This window comes from Enhydra lutris, unplaced genomic scaffold (assembly GCF_002288905.1).
Source record: "Enhydra lutris kenyoni isolate GAN:26980312 unplaced genomic scaffold, ASM228890v2 scaffoldscaffold28, whole genome shotgun sequence".
NCBI lineage: Eukaryota > Metazoa > Chordata > Mammalia > Carnivora > Mustelidae > Enhydra > Enhydra lutris.
The window spans coordinates 8,110,793-8,135,591 of record NW_019154112.1 but is presented as its reverse complement, the minus strand read 5'-3'; the positions used below and the strand labels follow the sequence as shown (position 1 = coordinate 8,135,591).

General features: G+C 40.3%; 1 protein-coding gene across 1 annotated transcript in view; it reads left to right on the top strand.

Annotated features, from left to right (window-relative positions):
- The window catches only part of LOC111152340 (CD109 molecule), a 128,326-nt gene that overhangs the window by 86,791 nt on the left and 16,736 nt on the right, over positions 1-24,799 (top strand). Inside the window, exons 20-26 of the mRNA XM_022510840.1 lie at positions 239-352; positions 2,182-2,400; positions 3,368-3,512; positions 5,983-6,159; positions 18,013-18,094; positions 20,594-20,822; positions 24,259-24,424. Of these exons, the coding sequence (XP_022366548.1) occupies positions 239-352; positions 2,182-2,400; positions 3,368-3,512; positions 5,983-6,159; positions 18,013-18,094; positions 20,594-20,822; positions 24,259-24,424 (1,132 nt within the window). The remainder of the gene's footprint in view (positions 1-238; positions 353-2,181; positions 2,401-3,367; positions 3,513-5,982; positions 6,160-18,012; positions 18,095-20,593; positions 20,823-24,258; positions 24,425-24,799) is intronic.

Genomic DNA, 24,799 nt, shown 5'->3' with positions numbered 1-24,799 from the left:
TCCCTGGATCCGAGTAGGCACTTCATAAACTAGTTAAATTATGTTAAATAACATAAATCACATTAATTTATCAACATTGACTTGGAATAAGTTGGCTGTTTGTTTTCCATTGATAGGCAAGTGGACATTTCCATGTGGAATTATAGGCTTCACAGGTTTTGTGAGATTTGCTTTTAATTGCATGAAATGTGAAGCATTTTGACTTGAATAAAGTATGTATTTGTTGTGTTCTTTCCAGCTACAAGCCTTCCAACCATTTTTCATATTTTTGAATCTTCCCTACTCTGTAATCAGAGGTGAAGAATTTGCTTTGGAAGTAACCATATTCAATTATTTGAAAGAAGCCACTGAGGTAATATATTTAAGGTTTTGTTAATCATTCACACTTCAGGAAAGAATAGAAAAAACACACAGGGATTGGGTTGTTAATGTTTGGATGTCTGGGAATCTGAGCTTTTTATATATTTCTGAGAGACTGAAAATATACATATTTTTCAGTGATTTCTTCTACTTAATTAATGTCAAAGGAGAGTCTTAGCGTCTACACATTCTCTTTATTTCCAGCACAGGTTTTCTGCTTTAGCTGCATAAGTTCCTCGCGGTCTCTGAGGCAGGTCTTTCTCTTTCCTGCCTCCCTGTACTTTTTCCTCGTCCTCCCTGCATCTTGGAAGGTGTTGTTTCTTCTCACTGCCATTCTGTGCTTCTTGCGGTTGGCAAGAACTTATTCAAGACCTGGCTTGAAGCTAGGATGCCTTTCCTCACCTATTCTGTTATGTGTTGTTCCCATGTTTATACAGTGTATTTGATTCTGAATACTGTGTGTTCAAAACAAAGCTTTGTTTTTTGAGTCATGTGCTTTATGTTTCCTTAGTTAGTCAGTTCCCTGGAAGGCAGGATTAGGCCACTGTTGGTGTTGTGCTCCCTGTAGTACTAACCAAGTGACTGATTACCTCAGAGTAAGTAGGGATTATTAATCTCATTATATGAAAATGCTACAATCTCTTTAAGCACTATGTTTATAAACTGTTACTTTAAAATTGTACTTAAAAATTTTTTGGGGGGGGCTAAGATTTTGTTTATTTATTTGAGAGAGACAGAGCACAAGTGGGGGGAGGGGTGGAGAGAGGGAGAAGGACAAGCACCTTGACCCTGGGATCGTGACCTGAGCCAAAGTCAGACACTTAACCCACTGAGCCATCCAGGGGCCTCTAAATTGTACTTTTCCCACCTAGTCAACAATTGTAACATTGTAAAGAGCAAAAGATCTGGAATCAGAAGGCCAGATTCAATGTCTTGCTCTAACACTTACCAGAAAATAAGTTAATAGTAGTTTCCTCATCTGCAAAATGGGACTAGTAATTATCCCTACAGAAGATATTTTGAGAAACAGATGAGAAAATAAATGGGAAACAATTCATAAAGTGTAAGTCCTAGATAAATACTGTTCTTGGTAAGATTTGCAACTTTGACATACTTTAGTAAATTTTACAACCAACATATGCTTCAGGACTGATGTCTGCGTCATTCTTTCCTTGGAATAATTTTTTTTTTAAAGATTTTATTTATTTATTTGACAGAGAGCGATCACAAGTAGGCAGAGAGGCAGGCAGAGAGAGAGAGAGAGGAGGAAGCAGGCTCCCTGCCAAGCAGAGAGCCTGATGCGGGACTTGATCCCGGGACCCTGAGATCATGACCTGAGCCGAAGGCAGAGGCTCAACCCACTGAGCCACCCAGGCGCCCACCTTGGAATAATTTTAGCAGAGACTCTCAGTGGTTGTAATAACACTTCATCCTGTGTGTCTTAGGTTTTTCTAATGGGACCGAATTCTTAAGATGACACAGTTAAGCCAGGCTGGTGGCAATACCATAACATGAAATAACCTTTCTGGGCCATCCTTCCCCTCAAAGTCTTCGGATAATAGCAGAATTTAATGTTAGTAGGAGTTTAATATTAGAAACGGAACTGAAGGGTGCCCTTTCTCCATATATCTTGAGGTGGAGGAGGAGAGCATAGAGAAATGACGTTTTCCCTGATAACCCTCTTGTTCTGTCCTTGGCTGCATCTGTCTCACTTTCCTCTCATCTTGAGCCTCACAGATTTAATAACCTTTACTGTAGTAATAAAGCAACACTTTCCTGAGGAGCATTTATTATATAAAACTTTGATAATTTTCCTTCCAGGTTAAAGTAATCATTGAGAAAAGTGATGAATTTGATATTCTAATGGCTTCAAATGAAATAAATGCCACAGGACACCAGCAGACCATTCTCGTTCCCAGTGAGGATGGGGCAACTGTTCTTTTTCCGGTCAAACCCACACATCTGGGGGAAATTCCTATCACAGTCACAGCCATTTCACCTGCTGCTTCTGATGCCATCACCCAGAGGATTTTAGTCAAGGTAAATATTTGAAGTCTCAAATAAGTGAGATGGAAATACATAATCGAAAGAGAAACAGAAGATGGTTTTTCTCATGGTTAAATTTGTTGTCAAGATCTAGTAGGTCATGTCCTCCACCCTCCTGGTATTGTGTGATTGTTTTCTCATCTGTATTTAAGGATCTATAATATGTTTTGGAAGTAATTGCCAATTACCTCTTTAGCTTTATGGTATGCCCCTATAGCAAATCTCTTTTGCTGTCAGTTACATTTAGAAACTGTGTTATGTTGGAGTCCTGTTAAATCACCCCAAGTTGATATGTAGATTTCGAATTTTGGAATTCCTTAATACAGTTAGAAGAGATTTCATAAAATTTTTTTTAGCGATTTTATTTATTGAGAGAGAGAGAGACAGACAGAGCATGAGTGGGGCAGGAGGGGCAGACAGAGAGGGAGAAGTAAACTTCCTGCTGAGCAGGGAGCCAATGCAGGACTCATTCCCAGGACCCAAGCCGAAGGCAGCTGCCCAACCAACTGAGACACCTAGGCTCTTGGTAGAATTTTTTTTTCTTTTTTTTTTTTGTTTTTCGAGAAGGCAGAAAAAGACAGCTCAGCCTTGTGGATAAGCACTTGTGTTCTGGGGTGAGACAGCCCTAGGTTCATATCCCAGCTCTGTCAAGTGTGACTTTGGACAAGGTATTTAGTCTCTCTTTGGATAAGAATAGGATTTACTCAGAGGGTTTTTCTCATCACCTTTTCATCTTCTTCTTTGCCATTTCATGAAATGTTTTTTTTACTCTAACCAGAAAGTAAACATTTATTAACAGATTTGAAGCAGGAATAAAAAACAGTAGGTATTTATCTAATTGTACACATACTGTGAACACAGCAGGCAAGATGTTTATCTTATTATTTTCATAAAGTTCTCTGTAGACAGAGGAGTCGAGATGATGTCAATTGATATTAATTGTGTTCCTTTTTTCCTACAGGCTGAAGGAATAGAAAAATCATATTCACAATCCATCTTGTTAGACTTAACTGACAACAAGTTACAAACTCCCCTGAAAACTCTGAGTTTCTCATTTCCTCCCAACACAGTGAGTGGTAGTGAACGAGTTCAGATCACTGCTATTGGTAAGAACACAGTATATCACCATCACTGCTGGTTTATTTGTATGTGACCACATACATATCTATTTTTGGATGCATTTTCTTATCTAGTCCTAATGAGAAGAGGTTGCAAAAATTTTTAGTTGGTACCAACTGATGATTACAATAGAAAGACTAGCAGATACGTGTCCTAGGCCAGTTCTTAATCGCAGTGTGCGTATAAATCGTGGGAATCTCCTCTAAAGGAAGATGCTGGTGTAGTAGGCCTGGGTGGGGCCTTGGGGTATGTATTTCTAACAGGCTCCCAGTTGATGCCGATGCTTCTGGTAGATAGACCACTCTCTGGGTAGTAGGGCCCACTATAATGGGGCTGGAGGGAGGGGTTATTTCTAAGAGCAGAGCTTCTGCCCTCTGTGGCTCTCGACCACTGGTACATAATCAGAATCTTCTATGGAGCTTCATAAAAACACAGGCTCTCCTTGCAACCTACATAATCAGAATTTCTTAGCTATGGCTAGGGTGCGTGTATTTTGAAAAGGTTTCACAAGCGCTTGTGAGGACGGAAGGTTGAGCGCTGTTTGCCGAGAGCAGATCTCTATGCGCAGATAACCTTCAGAGCAGGAAGAGGCCCGCTGACTTCAACCTCTCCTCGTGACCTTCTGGCAACCCGAAAGTACTTTTTCATCAGCTGTTAAACATAGCTTCCACACAAACGCTTTGTTTATATAGCTGCGCTTCACAAATAACTGGAGGAAATGTTTAGATTAATGAAGATTAATGAATCTAAATAGTTCGTTAGGTTTTCAGTCTGTCAGGACCTAAGGCACTTTTTCAGAGATTCTTTTAAATCTCATCTGTAGGTGGAATGCTTTCCAATATAACTCAACCAACCAGTCCCTCTGGAGGGGACTTTTTGGGAGCCTTAGGTGTAATTCTTAAGAAGAATTAAATAAGCCCTCTACTTAGGGGAATAAATTCTCTCATAGTGTTCGGATGCTGGGAGGTGCAGCATACATGGCGGGTGGGGGGGGGGGGGGGGGGGGGGGGATACTGTCCACAGGCACGCGCATACACACACACACACACACACACACACACACACACACAGGGAAGAAGCCTTGAATTTCAAATGTGTACCACCACTCCTTCCTATGTTGGAATGAGTCTGTCTTTGGTTATTGAAATACTCTTGAAGTATTTTTTTTTTTTGAAGATTTTATTTATTTACTTATGTGTGTGTGTGAGAGAGAGCACAAGCAGGAGGAGCAGCAGGCAGAGGGAGAAGCAGACAGCCTGCTGAGCAAGGAGCCGGGTCCTGGACTCGATCCCAGGACCCCGGGATCATGACCTGAGCTGAAGGCAGACGCTTAAGGCAGATGCTTAACCTACTGGCCACCTAGCCCTCCCTCAGAGCGGGGTCAGAATTAGAACTCAGCCTCTGTATTTCTGAAGTTTTACTTATTTCCCCGAGTCATAGTGTTAAAATGTGGGTAGAGGTGTCTTTTAAGCAGACATTTTGTCTAATTTTATGTTACTAACTTTGAAGAATAGTCATAATCCTCTTTGATCCTGAGATTCATTGAAATATCTATATATATAGTTTAAAGATTTTATTTATTTATTTATTTGAGAGAGAGAGAGAGCGCACAGAGGAAGACTGAAGGGAAAGACAGGCACCCCACTGAGCAGGGAGCCTGATGTGGGACTTGATCCCAGGACCCTGGAATCTTGACCTGAGCTGAAGGCAGACGCTTAACCGACTGAGCCACTAGGAGCCCCTCATTGAAATATTTTTGCATGTTAATTCTGCTTTGTTTTTGCTAAAGAGAACACACTGAAAAATACTACAATCAGGCATTTTGCTGATTGCCCTTAAAAAAATTCATTTCTCAAGTGTTTATAGTGTATTAATAAGAAGTCAGAGTGAAATTCTACTTATGTGAAGAATACTACTAATAAAACATTTCTTTCCTATATAAAAATGATGGTTTCCTAATCAGTTCCTGACATTTTTGTTCAAGAATGATTTTTTAGGGACACCTGGGTGGCTCAGTCAGTTAAGCGTCTGCCTTCGGCTCAGGTCACGATTCCAGGGTCCTGGGATCGAGTCCTACTACGGGATCCTTGCTCAGCAGGGAGCCTGCTTCTCCCTCTGTCTGCTCTGCCTGTTCTGCCTGCAGCTCTCTGTGCTTCTGCTCTCTCTCTGACAAATAAATAAATAAAATCTTTAAAAAAAAAAGAGAATGATTTTTAAACTTTTTTTTTTGCCTAGTGTATGCCACATCTTTACCTGCGGTAAACATCTGATTTGTCCTGTAATCTATGTGAGTTCAGTGCCACTGTGTTATCAGTTATTTGACCAGCCTTCCTAAAAGCTTGACGTAGACTTTGTAGTCTGTTCATCACTTCAGTGTTAGCTGCCTTCTGTCCTCTGCGGAAGTCTCCTGGCCACCAGGACTGTTTGCTGAATGTATGGAGTATCTTGTGCTTTCAGGAGATATCCTCGGTTCTTCCATCAATGGCTTAGCCTCACTGATTCGGATGCCTTACGGCTGTGGTGAACAGAACATGATAAATTTTGCTCCCAATATTTATGTTTTGGATTACCTGACTAAAAAGAGACAACTGACAGAAAACTTAAAAGAAAAAGCCCTTTCATTTATGAGGCAAGGTAAGCATTTTAGAAATATAGTTTTAATTATAAATTAATTTCTTCCTCCCTCCCTCACTTCTTCCTTCCTTCCTTCCTTCCTTTCATTCTACCTTGGCAGAGTCCGTATTTCAGTATATTCCAATTTGTCTTTGCTATGTGACTCTACGACTAGATGGTGTTGAAAAGTGCGACAAGTTCAAGCCTTGGGAAGCTGTCACCATTCTTCCTGCAGCTAATTGTCACTAATGGCTGCTAACACTTTAAGGAGTTAGTGTCTCAAGGGGTTTTTATTTTAATAAGGGACCTGACATTTAAAGCTACTTAAAAATCTAGAGGACTGAGTGTTCATTTATTCATCACACCATTCATGGAGTATCTGTTGGTGCCTGCGTCAGCTCTGCTGCTGAGGAAACAGAGGAGGTCAGGGCGTTTCTTCTCAAGGAATTCCCTGTCAGGGAAGACCGTTTGTACATACACACATGGGGTGTAGTGGGGTGGGCACCTTCTCAGTGCATTTGAAGTGTCAGGTAGGTGGGAGTTAGGAGGGCACATTTGCACGGGGAGTCCCTGCTGGTCCCCCCAAATGATGCCACACTGGTGGTTACTGTCCCGACACCTAGAGAGGCTGATACTGTCTGCAGACACCAGATGCTTCGTGCCTTGTAAGTAACAACAGTTGTCATTAGCTGAGAGCTTTTATGTGCCGGGCAGTGTTCTAAGCACTTTATACCTGATGTCTTATTTAATGCTCACAGTGTTAGTATTGTCCTCCTATTTTTACAGATGAAGAAACTGAGACACAGAAAAGTTAATTAACTTGCCCAAGGTCACACAGCAAGTGAGTGGCAGAGCTGGGATTTGAACTCACTCCCTGACCTCAGAGTCCAGAGTGCTCACCATTACACATGGAACCACTCCCTGACCTTAGAGTTCATAAACTTAATGTCCATACTTAGACAAAAACAAAAACTTTTTTTAAAAAAAGATGTTATTTATTTATTTGACAAAGAGAGAAAGATAGTGAGAGAGGGAACACAAGCAGGGAGAATGGGAGAGGGAGAAGCAGGCTTCCAGGAAGCCTGATGTGGGCCCAATCCCAGGACCCTGGGATCGTGACCTGAGCTGAAGGCAGAAGCTTGATGACTGAGCCACCCAGGTGCCCCCAAAACAAAAGCATTTTTAATAATAATAATGTGAATTTGATTTCCTCAAATACTCCAGAAGCCAACCACCCAAAGTTACAGGCTCAGCTTTGCACTTCCACGTTAGGGGACTTGCAGCAAAATCTCTGTGTGGCTGAGTTTATCTGTACACCATTTGGGATACCTGCTGCCCCTCAAACTCATGAATAATAGAATGGTTTGTGTAAAATGCTGAAAAAAGAACCCCTTGTTCAGTGTAATCTAAATATCAAGTCAATACTTCCCAACTCCTAAGTGTTTTATTTATTTATTTATTTGGAAGGAATGGGTTACATGCAAATAGAGGCAAGCTGTTAGTGGTTTTGCTAACTTCTCTACAGTTAAGAATTAGAAAGCTTAAAGACACTATTTTGATGTGAGCTTTTCTTCCAGGTTCCCTCATTGTGTAGGGACTTGTTTATCCTAAACTAAATTTTATGTTATAATGGTAATAACTAACCCTGTTTAAAGGCTTTCCAAATGTTTTCATTTAGTTCTTTTTTTCTCCTTAAGATTACCCATTTATTTATTTATTTGAGACAGACAGCGCACACATGTGCGAGTGCGTGAGTATGTGCATGATCGGGGGAGGGGCAGAGGGCGAGGGAGGTAGAATCTTTTTTTTTTTTTTTTAAAGATTTTATTTATTTATTTGACAGACAGAGATCACAAGTAGGCAGACAGGCAGACAGAGATAGAGAGAGGGGGAAGCAGGTTCCCCGCTGAGCAGAGAGCCCGATGCGGGGCTCAATCCCAGGACCCTGGGACCATGACCTGAGCCGAAGGCAGAGGCTTTAACCCACTGAGCCACCCAGGCGCTCCAGGAGGTAGAATCTTAAGCAGACTCTGAGCTGAGCATGGAGCTCAACGTGGGGCTCAATCTCATAACCCTGAGATCATGACCTGAGCTGAAACCAAGAGTCAGACACTTAACTGACTATGCCACCCAGGTGCCCCATGTTTTCATTTAATTCTTACAAAAACCCTAGGAGATGGGTGTACTGATATTATTTCCATTTCACAGATGAGGAAACTGAGGCACAGGGAGGTTACATAACTTACGCATGACTACTCCCAGGTGATCTGGTTCTGGAATTCATATTCTTCTTCAGATCAATGTGGAATAAGTTTACTTTGCAACATTCTTAGGTTGTTAAAAGCCATAAGCTTAGGATGGAAAATGTCCAGGAATTGGCCAAAGTGATTGAGTATGGCCAGTGTGCAAGAAGTCTTAAAGGGGCTTCTGATAAAATAGTAAGGGAGGAACATGGGCTTGTATCGGGAAGGAGACAGCAGACACCTGAAGTGTCAGGTTAGAGCAGAATGAGCTGTAAGATTTGGGATCCAAGAGGATGAGCTGGTGAGGGTCCAAAGCTCTCCCTGGGGTAGGCTGGCATGAACAAGGGCTGAGAGGGAGGAAGGGGGTTGTGAGTCAGGAACCATGTACCGCATGAGAGGACAAACTGAGGGAGACCAGGGATTGGAATCAGAGCTGAGTAGGAACTGAGTGTTGCTGTGGAGAAGGTGAGAGCGGTATATTTTCCCTCGGGTTCCAGCCAGGCCCCGCAGGCCTGCAATGTGGTTAGGTCTTCAGGAAATTCTTAGAGGAACTTTCCATACATTGGAACTTTCCATACAGAGCTGCCTATTTAAAATTATCCTCCTTCATACATGTATCTGTGGATCAGTCATATTTAAACATATAAATACAAGAGCTACTTTTTTCAAGTTCTATTATAAGGTTTAAGAAGTAGTACCGAGTGTGCCACGCTAAAAAAGAAAACTGAGATTTCACACGTTGCCATAATGGTTATACTTAAGGAGATGAAAAATATTTGGGATTGTAGTAATTCAACTGCACCTTTTTAAAAACAAGATGCTGACTTGTATTCAAGATTTGCTGTGACTGGCTTCAAGTAGGAAGTAGGTAGGAACTAGGCTGTTGCTTTATAATATGATACACATTCTTTGGGATAATTTAATAAAATAAGATAAAATATTTTAGAAAGTGCCCCATAATTCTGTATTTTATATGCTTTATGAATTATAATGTTGTCTAGCCAAGTATCACTGCTTTAAAAAAGACAGAATGAATTTTCTAGTTTGAACCACTTAAGGAATGATAAAATGATAAATCATCCCTTAATTTGAGTTGTGTTCTAGATACTTTGCTCTGGGTTAGCAGAGGTCCTAAAAAATCAATGTTCCAAATCCTTGGTATGGTTTTTTTTTGTTTTTCCCAAAAGGAGCGCTCGTCCCTCAGGCCAGCCCTAGCCAGGCTGAGCGCCAGCCTGCTGTATTTCAAAGCTGTTCTCCTGGGGGCTGCATCTCCTTGATGCTTGGGAGCCTTCCTCACCCTTGCTGGTTGTTTGAGGGTGCAGAGGGCCAGGGGGGCAGAAAAAACATGGTTCTCTGAAGGCCGTGTAGTCTTGCAAGTGCTGTAGGCTTGAAGAACACTACTACTGTGAAGTAGGCAAGCCTCACCTTGGGGGACAGGAGAATCCTGTGGTGACAGTTCCCACTGTGGATCTGGTCACACCGGGGCTCTGAATCCTGCCTCCTGCTTTGGACCGGTTTCCCTGAGCCTTGTTTTCCCACCTACAGGATAGGGGTCATAAAGTACCCACTTCACGGGTATTGTTTTGAAGATGAAATAAGACATTTTAGCACTTTAACCCAACAAATGCCCAGTAACTGTTAGCTGGAGCCTATACAGTCAGTTGCATCTGACGGGGAGTTAGGGTCCGCAGTCAGCAAGTAATCCCTGTCCATCTGCCTCAGAAACAGATGTGAGGTTCTGCTCTTTCCATCCCATGGCGAATCCTTCCACTCACACACCATCATTGCTCAGCTGGACAACTCCAGTGGCTTCTTTTTACAAAGCCTCTCTGCTTCTATGTTCATTCCCCTTCAATATAAGCTCCACATATAATAAAAGGGATTAAAAAAATTTTTTTAAAAAGACTTTATTTATTTGATTGACAGAGATCTCAAGTAGGCAGAGAGAGAGAAAGGAGGAAGCAGGCTCCCCGCCAAGCAGAGAGCCCACTCGGGGTTCGATCCCAGAACTCTGGGATCACAACCCAAGCCAAAGACAGAGGCTTCAACCCACTGAGCCACCCAGGGGCCCCTAAAAGTGATTAAAAAAAATATTTTAATTATTTGTCAGAGAGGGAGAGAGAGAGTGCACAAGCAGGGGAGCAGCAAGCAGGGGGAGAAGCATGTTTCTCGCTGAGCAAGGAGCCCAATGTGGGACTGGATCCCGGCACCTTGGGATCATGACCATGAGCTTAACCGACTGAGCCACCCAGGGGCCCCAATAAAAGGGATCTTTTGAAAATGTTAAAATATGGTCACTTCCTTGCTTAAAATTCTCTAGTGGGTTCTGCAGCGGGTGACCTGGCCTTGGCCTCCATCTCTCATCTCACCGAAGCTGCCCCTTCTTGGCCCCCTCGGCTCCATCCGGAGCACTCCCTGCCTCCATGGTGCTTCAGGGCTCTAAACTTGCTCTTCTTTCTCCTGGGACCCTCCCATGGCTGGCTCCTTCTCATCACTTAAGTGGTGTTTCCCTCGAAGTGGCCTTCCCTTCCCATTTAGGAGCTCTCATTTCCTTTTCTTTCCACACTTAGCATTATGTACAGTGTTCTCGGTTGCCTGTTACCTGTGTGTCTCCTGTACTAGAAGGTAAGCTCCGTGATAGTGCGGGCCGTGTTTAAGCTTCTCATCATCGTATCGCCATATGAGCCCTGCTTTAAATGCAGCCTGGATGAAGGAGTTACTGACAGTATTCACTTCCTGGGGCCTCGGACTCCTCATCCTAATGCAGGAGCTGGGTCCAGAACATCTCTCAGGTACTTGAACAATGCCGTGATTGTTTATAAACACTAAAGGTTCTACCTGGCCTGGGCCTTTTCTTAGGAGCTAGGCACAGGGGCCAGTAGTTTCGGCTCACTTTCCGAGCTGGCGAGGTGGCTGATGGAAGTCGACACAATGGTGTTCCCCCAAATACATCATTTCACCCGCTGAACTCAATTTTTATGTTTCAAAGTTGTGGACAAAAGCTTCTTGGTATAATGATTTTCATTATGAAATCAGTGTCTCATTTCAGAGACTTTGTTTTTTCTTTTGCCATCACATTTGCCAAAGTCCTTTAAATACACTGTAGTTGTTTTTATTTTAAGAAATTAAAGTGGCTTTGGCATGAGTCATGATTATATTATTTAAATGTCATTTATGAACAGCGCATTGTTTTACTTAAATCATGCTTGGCCCAGGAGTCCTGTAACCTAACCCATTGTTTTTTTGGTCAAAACAACAGCTTCATCATTGAACAAAGTCTCTCTTGCTGTCAAAAAGAAAACCTGTAAAATGAAAACTGTTTTTGATAAGGACTGGAAATGCTGTTAATTAGAGATTTAAATCCCTTGTTTTCCTTGAATATTTAAAAATGGAACCTGTGGCTCCATTTTTTTTTTTTAAAGATTTTATTTATTTATTTGAGAGAGAGACAGTGAGAGAGAGCATGAGCGAGGAGAAGGTCAGAGAGAGAAGCAGACTCCCCATGGAGCTGCGAGCCCAATGTGGGACTCCATCCCGGGACTCCGGGATCATGACCTGAGCCAAAGGCAGTCGTCCAACCAACTGAGCCACCCAGGCATCCCTGTGGCTCCATTTTTGAAGTGAGACTCTGACCGAGCCTTGTTGAAAACACATTATATTTATTTTCTGTTGAAATAAAAACAGGAGGGGCGCCTGGGTGGCTAAGTGGGTTAAGCCTCTGCCTTTGGCTCAGGTCTTGATCTCAGGTTTCTGGGATCGAGCCCCGCATTGGGCTCTCTGCTCAAGAGGGAGCCCACTTCCCCTCTCTCTCTGCCTGCCTCTCTGCCTACTTGTGATCTCTGTCTGTCAAATAAATAAATAAATAAAATCTAAAAAAAAAAAAAAAAAAGAAAAACAGGAAAAATAGGTTTCAGAATTTTTTTTTTTTTGAAGATTTTTAAAAATTTATTTGGAGAGTGAACCAGAGAGAGTAGGTGGGGTGGTGGTAGAGGGAGAAGGAGAAGCAGACTCCCATGCTGAGCAACAAGCCTAACACAGGGCTCAGTCCCAGGACCCTGAGATCATGACCTGAGACAAAGGCAGGTGCTTAACTGACTGAGCCACCCAGGTACCCCTAGGTTTCAAATTCTGATGCTGCTCTGGTAGTCACAAGAATGGTTAGAGGTAATAATGAAATTACTGAAAAACTAAAAAACCCGGGGAAGTAAGTTTTCGATCTCCATATTCCATATCATACAGAGTAAGGACGTTGATAATGATTACTTTTCTTTTAGTACAGAAACTATTTTTATCAGCTTTTTATCAGAGAAAGTGAGTGATGGAGTCAAAAGGAGCTGATTTTACTTCTTTTACTTATATGTAATTTTGACACTTGAGGTAAACCAAATCAAATTATGTTAAGGATTTTTTTCTATGTCTTTCTAGTCTTTCTATCAACAGTATTTTCTTTTTTTATATATATCATAATATATATATTATATAAGATTTTATATATTTATTTCACAGACAGAGATCACAAGCAGGAAGAGAGAGAGGAGGTAGCCGGCTTCCTGCCAAGCAGAGAGCCCGATGTGAGGCTCGATCCCAGGACCCTGGGATCATGACCTGAGCCAAAGGCAGAGGCTTTAACCCACTGAGCCACCCAGGCGCCCCTATTGACAGTATTTTCATCTTTATTATGATAAATTGTAAATATTTTACATTCATGGCTACTCCAAAGAAAATTCATGACCCAGGAAGTGTATAGCCTTTTTGGCCTTTTTTTTTTTTTTTTTAAGATTTTATTTATTTATTTGACAGATAGAGATCACAAGTAGGCAGAGAGGCAGGCAGAGAGAGAGAGGAGGAAGCAGGCTCCCTGCTGAGCAGAGAGCCCGATGTGGGGCTCAGATCCTAGGACCCGGGACCATGGCCTAAGCCAAAGGCAGAGGCTTTAACCCACTGAGCCACCCAGGCGCCCCAGCTTTTTTGGCCTTTTATAAACAACAGTTCATGGGTCATTATCCCAACAGTCCCTTGACTTCCTCTGTATTTTAATTTTCAGAAGTGTCTGTTAATTCCTATTATACTATTGCTTTCTAACTCAAGAGCTATTCATGAAACTATGATCTTCAGGCAATACTCTTATTTCCTCAAACTTTTGGAGGAAAGCATCTTAATACCTTTTTCACCTATTATGAAAATTTCCAGCTGAGGTAACTACATTTGAATGTTGAATTGTGTTAACCGTAAACGTCACGAGTCAACAGTGTCTTTTACTGCTTGTGGAGTGGTTGAGTTGCAGGAGAAGCAGCTGAGGGTTAATGATGCTTGGCTGATTTAGGTGAGGAAGGCTGCCTCACAGGATATTCCTACTGGAAGACTCATATAAGTTCCTTTCTCTATGTCCTGATTCTCTCCTTTATTTTGCCATGGGAGCAGAGCTGGAGGTTTGGAGTCTCTGTTTCATTTAAACCAGCTCAAGAAATGCACTCCACAACTGGAGATTGTCTGAGTCCTCCCCCTCCTCAGGGCTGGCTGCCCCTGGTAGAGGAAGGTGTTAGTTGTTGATATTAATGGGGACTGTTGGAGGTCAGCCACCCTGAGGGGTAATTTCCATAAGCAGTGATCTCATCTGCATGATCTCATCTCTCTGGTTTTACAATAACTCATACTTGGAACTGCAGTTGTTGACGTGATTTGTGGGCTTGGAAGCACATGATCCTCTCTTTAGAAGCTGGTCGTCCTTCTCATAGAGACATTTCCTGTAGTGATGGGGGTTCCTGAACGCTTTCTTTCCTTCTTTCTCCTCTCCTTTCCTTTCCTCTCCACCCCTCTCTCTCTTCCCCTTCTCTATCAGATTGAGTTCACAGTTAAATTCTATCTGGTGGATTTAGTCCTGAGCCGGAAACTGAAGGAGAATGTCTTGGACTCTTTCGCTAATTTCCTTTGTAAACACTAGAAAGTTTTTCTGCTTCTCTGTGAACCCTGACTGCCTCTGAAAAAGGAAGAGATTATATACTATTTTTTTTTTTCAGGGTTTATGAAAACTAAAACATGTTGAAATAATCTAGTCTTAGTAATGCCTATCATTTTTTTCTATTCTTGTTTTCTTTTTTGAATATGTAGGACATTAATATGCTTCCCAAAGACCAACTTACTCTTTTTGTGAATAACTTTGTGTGACCAACTTACTCTATTCTGTGAAGGGTTATCTCTCCCTCTTGTACCCCTTCTCCCAACCCCTTGTGGGTAACTTCATTAGTTTCTAGTTTCTTTTCCTCTCTCTCTCTCTGCAGAAATTAACATATGCCTATGTATTTTCTTATTTCCTGTTTTTCTTACACAAAAGGTAGTATACCATACATACTATTTTAGACTGCCTTTTTTACTTAAAAGTGCATGCAGGAAATCATGCTGTATAAGTTTAGAGGGACATCCTCATTTTTTTCACACTTGCATAGACTCCACTGTGTTTACGCACTACAGTTTACTCAACCGGTTTCCAATCTGGGGGCATTTAGGTACTTCCAGTACTTTTGCAATTACAAATAATGCTGCAGTGCATAATCTTATCATCTTCTGCATACATTTTTTTTATATTGTTAGAGATACATCTTCAGGGTAGAATCCTTGAAGTTGGATTATTGGGTCAAAAGACATAGACACTCCCTTACACAGCACTTGTACTGTTCTGAGTTCCATCTAGCTTCGAACGAGGTATTGGTGTTCTTATAGCCTTCCCAACAGAATGGGTGGTCAGACTTGAATCTTTGCTAACAGGTTGGGTGAGAAATGGTATCTCAGTGTAGTTTTAATTTGCATTGCACTTATTATGAAGTTGAACATTTTTCCATATATTGAAGTCCATCTCCCTTTGGTTTCATTTGTGAAATTTTTCTTGTCGTTTGCCCATTTTCTTTCTTATAGGATTTTACTCTCTTTCTCTAAACTTAAAAGGTACTTTATATAAGTATATGTATAGCTATGTAGTAGTAATATATAAATGTATATATATAATTTATATGTTAATATTAGGGACATTAGCCATTTATCTGTGTGTGGCACATATTTTCTTCTAATTCATCATCCTTTAACTTAGTTAATTTGTGTTTTGCCATGGAAAAGTTTAAAATAATTTTTTATGGTCCTATTTATTACATATTTTCTTAAAAATTGGGTGTTAGAAAGCCTTTTCCCATGCCTGTGGTATGGAGTGATATCTCTTTTTACTGAGGGCTTGCCATGTAAAAGGTGCTGTGCTGTGCTGAGGACTTTTTGTACATTAACTGAAGGAGCTCTGTGAGTTAGCGGGAAGCAGCAGCTTTGGAGACCTAGACTTTGGCTATGCCTGGTTATGGAAGTTGACTAGTTTCTGGCTTCAATACCTCCCAACTGCATGACCTTGTACTCGGTGTGTTGTGAGTTCCAGTGTCCTCATCTCTGAAGATGTTATTTCTAAATAGCCTTTACATCCTAGAGTTGTGAGAATTACCTGGGTTCATACATGTGAAAGGGCTTTGAACAGTTCCTGACATATATATAATCAGTGTTGGATCAAGATTGGATATTTAATTATTACCATAATATTTCAATTTTAAATATCAAGATTATAACCCCATTCTTTAAATTAAAGCAAAATTCTGACATCACCTAAATGTTGTTTATATTTCTTTCTTTCTTTCTTTTTTTATATTTCTTTTCCTATAGGTCTTAAAGATCACCATGACACAGTGTCTTGTTTTTTACATGCTTTGTCTTATTGTAGCTTAAATCAGATCTGGAGTTTATGGGGAAGGGCTCAAGGAGAAAAGTTTGGGACGTGGCAAGAGCAGATCAACTGTAATTTTAAACCATCAGTGCTCCTGTTTTGTTAGTTAAATATGAATTAATTACTTATAGTTATTGATGCTTCTAAAATGTGGTATTCATAGAATAAACTTTTTTTGTTCCTAGAGTTTACTAGAGATTGAATTAAACATTTTGTAAATGCTTATGGTTGCCAGGCTCTATGTGACCATGCTGCAAAGTTCATACTGTGTGATGTCACCTGCCTATACTAGAATCTTGTAATTTTCAGGAAGACTTCTTGGTTACCAGAGAATCATTGATAATGCCTTGTGTTGGAAAAACTATTCACTTTTTCTTCTGCTTGCTTTCTAATGATAAATTATTGATATTTCAATTTCATTTTTAGCAGCTTAGTTTGTTGTGGGTTGTTTGGTGAATCTTGTTGTTATCTCAGTCATTGGTCTTTGAGACCTGTGTCCATTGCTTTGCGAATATGAAACACCTGCCTTATTTGCAGCCATTTATTTGCAAATATGAAACATCTGCTTTTATTAAAGCCACTATATGAGCCTTAACCCCTTCTCAATTTACTTCTAAAGTGAGACTTCATTACCATTGCTGGCTTCTTTTTTTTTTTTTTTTTGAGAATTTGGAATTGATGTGGTGGGCAGACAGGTTGGTTCTTTGGTTTACTTCAGTTGGCCATTGCCAAAATATTTTAAAGCTGTTGTCTTAGATTATTTAACAATTTTCCCATTCTGTTGCTGGCCTAAAAATAGCAAGTATTTTTACTTTTTATTTTAGCCCCAAACTTTGATTTTGATACTCTAGATAGTATTTTTCTTAGGTAGCAAACAATTTTAGATGATTAAGCATGGAAACTATTGTAGTCAACACTACAAAGTTAAATAAAACTTGGCCTTTAGTTTGCTTACTTTTAAATATTTTATTTATTTATTTATTATTTATTTAGAGCATGAGTTGGGGGAAGGACATAGGGACAGAGAATCTTTTTTTTAAAAATATATATTTATTTATTTTTGCAAGAGGGAGAGAGAGAGAGAGAGAGAACACGAGCACGAGCAGTGGGGAGGGTCAGAGGGAGAAGCAGACTCCCTGCTGAGCAGGAAGCCCATTGCAGGACTTGATCTCAGGACCCTAAGATCATGGCCTGAGCAGAAGGCAGATGCTTAACCGACTGAGCCACCCAGCCACCCCCCCCCTTTTTTTTGTGGTGCAAAAAGGTGATTTTATTAAAGCACAGTGATAGGACCATGGGTAGAAAGAGCTGCTGCAGGGAGAGAGAATCTTTTTTTTTTTTTTTTTTAAAGATTTTATTTATTTACTTGACAGAGATCAGAAGTAAGCAGACAGGCAGTCAGAGAGAGTGGGGGAAGCAGGCTCCCCTCTGAGCAGAGAACCCAACGCGAGGGACTTGATCCCAGGACCCTGAAATTATGACCTGAGCTGAAGGCAGAGGCTTAACCCACTGAGCCACCCAGGCCCCCTGGGAGAGAGAATCTTAACTCGCTCTCACAACCCTGAGATCATGACCTGAGCCAAAATCAAGAGACAAGTTTGCTTCCTTTTAAGTGGCTAGAATTGTTGTCTCTGTTTTGGTATTTTTCTGAATTTAGTTGGAGCTGTCACAGTTCTTATTTTACACATTCTTCTTGAAAAGTCTTGATAGTTTTACTCTCTCACAGCACTTAATATAGAAAATATTCAGTATTAGTTGCTGATTTGATATCTTCTTTCCCATTCTTTGTTTATGTTTCTGTAATATGAAGTCATGATTAGAAACTTCCATTCATTTCATGTTGTGATGACATCAATCATCTGTGCCCTTTTTGTCTTACAGGTTACCAGAGAGAACTTCTGTATCAGAGGGAAGACGGCTCTTTCAGTGCTTTTGGGAATGATGACCCTTCTGGGAGCACTTGGTGTGTTTTTGTTTTTGTTTAAAGATTTATTTATTTATTTGAGTGAGAGAGTGCCAGTGAGTCGGGGAAGGGCATGGGGGAAATAGAGAGAAACTTTAGTAGACTTCTCGCTAAGCTTGGAGTCTGACTCAGGACTTGATCTCAAGACCCTGAGATCGTGACCTGAGCTGAAACCAAGAGTTGGACATTTATGCAACTGAACCACCCAATGACCCCCACTTGGTAAGTGTTTTTTACTAATAGAACAAATCTTTCATGAGTGGGCTCTTATTCAGGCAAAATGGCCATGAAACTGACAGATGTGTCCCTATGTATATGGGCTTATAGGTTGCTTTTCCTATAGCCTGTCTTTTTTTTTTTTTTTTAAAGATTTTATTTATTTATTTGACAGACAGAGATCACAAGTAAGCAGAGAGGCAGGCAGAGAGAGAGGAAGGAAAGCAGGCTCCCTGCTGAGCAGAGAGCCCAATGCGGGGCTTGATCTCAGAAACCTGAGATCAAGACCTGAGCCAAAGGCAGAGGCTTTAACCCACTGAGCCACCCAGGCGCCCCTCCTATAGCCTGTCTTTAAGGGAGATTTTCCTTTTTAAATATATGGTTTTAAAACACTAACAAGTAAAATGTTTTTATTTAGAAAAGATAAGCTATAAATCCTTTTTTTGTGGGAAAAGTAATAAAAATACTTTATGATGATGGTGCAGTTGACAAGAAAAACTGGTTAGAAATACTGAGTGATTATGACATAGTTTTTTGTTGTTGTTTATTTTATTTTGTATTTTATTTTATTTTATTTTTTTAGAGAGAGCACAAGTGCAGGGGTGGAGGGGCAGAGGGAGAGGGAGGAAAGTGAATCTTAAGCAGGCTCCACGCCCAGTGTGCACGGACATTTAACTCACTGAACCACCCAGGCACCCCGATGTAGTTCTTTTCTTAGTCATACATGATCAATACAAATTTTGTATTAACACAGTCAACATAGGTTTCTTTAAGGTTATTTTTTGTAAAACAGTGATGGAATTAAGTAATAAGCATCCAGATTTCCTCCAGAATGGAATTTCTGTGCGGCTGATTTTGGATGATTATTTTCTCTCCTTGCACTATTGTCAGTTCTTCATTTCACCCAGAGGATTGACTAACTGTAGCAGTCAGGTTGGACAAGGCACATGGTGGTAACAATCCCCTAATCTCAGTAGCTTAACAAGAGCTTCTTTCTTGCTCATGCTGCAAGTCCACTATTGGTCATCAGGGGGCGCTGTAGTCCTTCCTCAGCAGACACCATTTCCCAGGACGCTCCGGGCTTATGTGAGTCTGGGAAGAGAAAGCTGGAGTATCCCTCACTGGTAATTAGGTGCTTCAGCCTGGGTGCAACATTTCTCCTCACTGAATCATTGTCAGAGCTGGTCACATGGCCGTGCTTAACTTCAAAAGGGTGAAAAAGTGAACTTCTCTGCATACTCAAAGTAAAAGAGAATCAGCTGTTACTGAATACTAGTAAATCTATCACACCTCAACAGTTCATAGGATGAGACATACCGGCTTCACTTCAAATTCTCTTTTGGCCTGTGTCAGGATATAGATCCATAAATAGAAAGGTTTCAGTGTTTTATTGCTTGATGATCTTTTCACCTAAATATTTATTGTTCTGTAGCAGGCATTGCCTAACGTTTTCTGTAAAGGCTCTGACAGTAAATATGTTAGGCATTGCAGGCCACATAGAGTCTCTGTTGCATGTTATTTCCCCTCCCTGTCCGTCTGTCTTTCTGTCTTTCTTTCTTCCCTTCCCTCCCCTCCCTTTCCTTTCCTTTTTCTTCTTCTTCCTTTCTCTTTCTTTCCTTCCTTCCTTCCTTCCTTTCTCTCTTCCCTTCCCTTCCCAAACCATTCTCAGGTGGAGGATAGTGGAAGGGACACACGTGTAAACAGACACTGGGCTGGATTTGGCACAAGGACCAGATTTGACCAAGACAGATTTGGTCTGCAAGCTGTAATTTTCTGACTCCTGTCCTGCTGGAGAGAAATTATCCGTTTTTTCTAGTTAAAAGTGCTACAGTTTGACTGTGAACTATATGTACTTCATCCATGGCTTTAGGGCTAAGCCAAGTGTATAATGGGATCTTCCTTGGTAAATACCTAGAACACTCCAAAAATGATAACCTTGGACAATTTAATTCTTTTGGAGTATTGAATTTTCAACTTATAAAATAGTGAGGGGGGAGGCACATGGATTAGATGATTTCTAAATTCCTTTCCAAATCTGATATTTTGGAATTTGACCTGGAATTTCTTGGCCATCCTCAAGTGGGAACCATGTCTATCAGCTCGGCTGAGATGTTTATGTTGCCTCCTTGTTGCCTTTTGTCACTTTGTTCCTTCTTCCGTGATTATCCTTTTTTGAATCTTGTGATAGGGTAGAAATGTTACTGTTGGTGTTTTCTTGCTCAGTGTTATTTAGCGGACTTTATAAAGTGTATTTTATGCAGTTTTTCTCCTTTTTTCACCTAGGTTGTCAGCTTTTGTTTTAAGATGTTTCCTTGAAGCTGATCCTTACATAGATATTGATCAGAATGTGTTACACAGAACATATACGTGGCTCAAAGGACGTCAAAAATCCAATGGTGAATTTTGGGAGCCGGGAAGAGTGATCCACAGTGAGCTTCAAGGTGGCAATAAAAGTCCAGTAACGCTTACAGCTTATATTGTGACTTCTCTCCTGGGATATAAAAAGTATCAGGTATTTAATCTTTAATAAATGATGGATGGGAAATCACAAGGAAGGTACATCTTGATGAGTCAAGAATGTGTCTGGAAACCAAAAGAGTTCTGCAGTTTTACATCACATTTGAAGTCTGAATTTGGGTACCTTTTTGCTTTGCCTTCGTGGCCATATTCTAAAATCTGAGAATGAAGATATGGACCTGCTCTTTCAGAATAACTAAGAATGCTTTCTTGTATAAATGGCATACTTGCTGTTGGTAAGATAAATCAATATGTATTTATCATTGGAAAGATTAGTTTCTTAGGGGACAGAAAATCCTTTAGAATTTGGGAACGTATCCTAGAACATTTAGGTTTTGAAGAATTTTTTTTTTTAATTTCTAAAATATCATGGAGCGATGACAATGTCTGCTAATTTAGTACAAAAGTATACCCACACTCTAAAAATCATGTTAAAGGGGCGTGGATTCTGGATGAGAATGAGTATGCATGGAAATTATGCTAATGAACTTAGTTTTGCTCCAGAGCTGTCTCAGTGATTGATGCCTTTACTGCTTTAATGGCAACAACATTTCACATGATCAAAAACAGCCATTCTTCATAGTAAGCTCCTACTGTTTCCCTAGTCCAGTATTAGACACATGGAAGATAAACTTCCCCTAAGCTTAGAGGTTCAACACATGAGATCAGATATGAATAATATTTTTCTTAAACTATATTTTGTGCTCGCCTCTGAGTTCATGATATTCAGTGGTAGAAGCACTGGCAAATGTTCTTCTTTTTATTTCTTATTCCTTCTAGGAAATGGTGCCTATTTACTCATAAAAACCGAAAAGCAGTGTTTTTTCTTTGTTTTTAAATCTTTCCTTTTAAAATCTTTTCTTTCTTTTTATTTAAATCCCGGGTAGTTAACATACAGTGTGATATTAGTTTCGGGTATACAACATAGTGATTCCACACTTCCATACATCACCCTGTGCTCATGATGACAAGTGCAGTCCTTAATCCCATCACCTGCTTCACCCATCCGCCTGCCCACCTCCCCTCTGGTGACCATCAGTTTGTTCTCTACACTTAAGAGTCTGCTAATGGTTTGCCTCTCTCTTTTTTTCTTCTTCGTTCATTTGTTTTATTTCTTAGATTCCACATATGAGTGAAATCATATGGTATTTGTCTTTCTCTGACTGACTTGCTTCTCTTAGCGTAATACTTTCTGGCTTCATTCATGTCACTGTAAATGGGAAGATTCCATTCTATTTTATGGCTGAGTAATATTCCATTGTGTACACGTATGGATGTGCACAGACACAGACACACACACACACATATCTTCTTTATCCCTTCATCAGTCGATGGACACTTGGGCTGCTTTCATGTCTTGGCTGTTGGAGGCAGTGCTGCTATAAACATCGAGGTGCATGTATTCTTTTAAATTTACTTTTGTATTCTTAGTGCAATTGCTGGATTATACGGTAGGTCTGTTTTTAATATTCTGAGGAACCTGCATACAGCTTTCCATGGCTGTATCAGTTTGCATTTCCACCAACGGTGTGTGAGAGTTCCTCTTTCTCCACATCCTCACCAACACCTGTTGTTTCTTGTGTTGTTGATTTTAGCCATTCTGACAGGTGTGACGTGATAAATCATTGTAGTTTTGATCTGTTTTTCCTTGATAATCAGTGATATTTAGTTCATGTTTGTTGGCCATCTGTATGTCTTCTTTGGAACGAAGTCTATTCACGTCTTCTGCCCATTTTTAAAAAAAGATTTATTTATATGAGGGAGAGAACATGTGAGCAAAGGAACGGTCAGAAAGAGAGGGAAAGAAGCAGACTCCCTGCTGAGCACAGGCCCAAGTACAAGCTTGATCCCCAGACCCCAAGATCATGACATGGGCAGAGATCAAGAGCTGTATGCTCACCCAACCAAGCCATCCAGGCACCCCCCTCTTTTTTTTCTTAAAGACTTTTTATTTTTAAGTAATCTCTACACCTAGGATGGAACTTGAACTCACAATCCTGAGATCAGGAGTGCATGTTCCATGACCAAGCCAGCCAGGTGCCCCTCTTCTGCCCATTTTTAATGGGATTATTTGGTTTTTGGGTGTGGAGTTGAATCAGTTCTTTATATATTTTGGATACTAATTCTTTATCAGGTATGTCATTTGCAAATATCTTCTCCCATTCTGTAGGTTGCCTTTTAGTTTTGTTGATTGTTTCTTTGGTGTGTGGAAGCTTTTTATTTTGATGTAGCTCTAGCAGTTTATTTTTGCTTTTGTTTCACTTGCCTCAGGAAACATATGTAGAAAGAAGTTGCTACGGCCGATGTCAAAGAGATTACTGCCTTTGTTCTCTTCTAGGATTTTTATGGTTTCTGGTCTCACATTTAGGTCTTTAATCAATTTTGAATTTATTTTTGTGTATGGTCCACTTTCATTCTTTTGCATGTGGTTGTCCAGTTTTCCCAACAGCATTTGTCAAAGAGACTGTCTTTTTCTCATTGGATATTCTTTACTGCTTTGTGGAGATTAATTGACCATATTATTATTGCTGGTTTATTTCTGGGATTTGTATTCTGTTCTGTTGATCTAGGTGTCTATTTTTGTACCAGTACCATACTGTTTTTTTTTTTTTTAAGATTTTATTTATTTATTTGACAGAGAGAGAGATCACAAGCAGGCAGAGAGGCAGGCAGAGAGAGAGGAGGAAGCAGCCTCCCTGCTGAGCAGAGAATCTGATGCGGGGCTCCATCCCAGGACCTGAGATCATGACCTGAGCTGAAGGCAGAGGCTTCAACCCACTGAGCCACCCAGGCGCCCCCAGTACCATACTGTTTTGATTACTACAGTTTTGTAATATAACTTGAAGCCTGGAATTGTGATGCCTCCAGCTTTGCTTTTGTTTTTCAAGATTGCTTTAGCTATTTGGGATCTTTTGTGGTTCCATACAAATCTTCGGATTGTTTGTTCTAGCTCTGTGAAAAATGCTGTTGGTAGGGATTGTACTTTTGATAGGGATTGTACTAAATATGTAGATTGCTTTGGGTAGCAAGGACATTTTAACATTATTTGTTCTTTTACTCCATGTGAGCATGGAATGTCTTTCCACTTCTTTGTGTTTTCTTCAGTTTCCTTCATCAGTGTTTTATAGTTTTCAGAGTACATGTCTTTCATCTCTTTGGTTAGGTTTATTCCTAGGTATCTTCTTCTTTTTGGTACAATTATAAATAGGTATGATTCCTTCATTTTTATTTCAAATGCAGTATTATTTTCAAAATGAATAGCAAATCTTTAAATGTCAATGATCATCCTTGATTCCCATTGCCCAGGACAAAGTCAGGTGCTTAAACAGACACTGAAATTATTTTTTGAATGAATGTTTGGAAATACTTTTTGTTTAAATGTGTGGTAATGGGTTACTTTGAATAGTAAAATATATGTTTTTTTTTTCAAGCCTAATATTGATGTGCAAGAGTCTATCAACTTTTTGGAGTCTGAATTTAATAGAGGAATTTCAGACAATTATACTTTAGCTCTTATAACTTATGCACTGTCATCCGTGGGGAGCCCTAAAGCCAAGGAAGCTTTGAATATGCTGACTTGGAGAGCAGAACAAGAAGGTAATGCATGGGGTTGCTTGAGATTGTTAGACTGCTATGCATTATGAAATATACAAAGTATGTGAGAAAGTTTTGTAAGCCAGATAGGAAGTTGATAACATTTACCTCTTCTGAATGGAATGATAAATGAAATGCAGATGAGATCAGATGAGTCTGACATGGCTGCTTCTGCTCTCCCTGTGTTTTCTAGAGAATTTCAGGGCTTGTGTGTTTCCTTGTTTTAGATATGTTCTGCCCTGTGTCAGTTACCTTTTGAGCTCTTTGATACCATTTCTGGTTTGGTGGCCTTGAGTGGTCATTAGGACAAAAAGTTGTAGAGAGACTTGGGTTCAAATTCTAGTGCTACTTGCTTTTCTGAGCTTCAGTTTTCCTAAC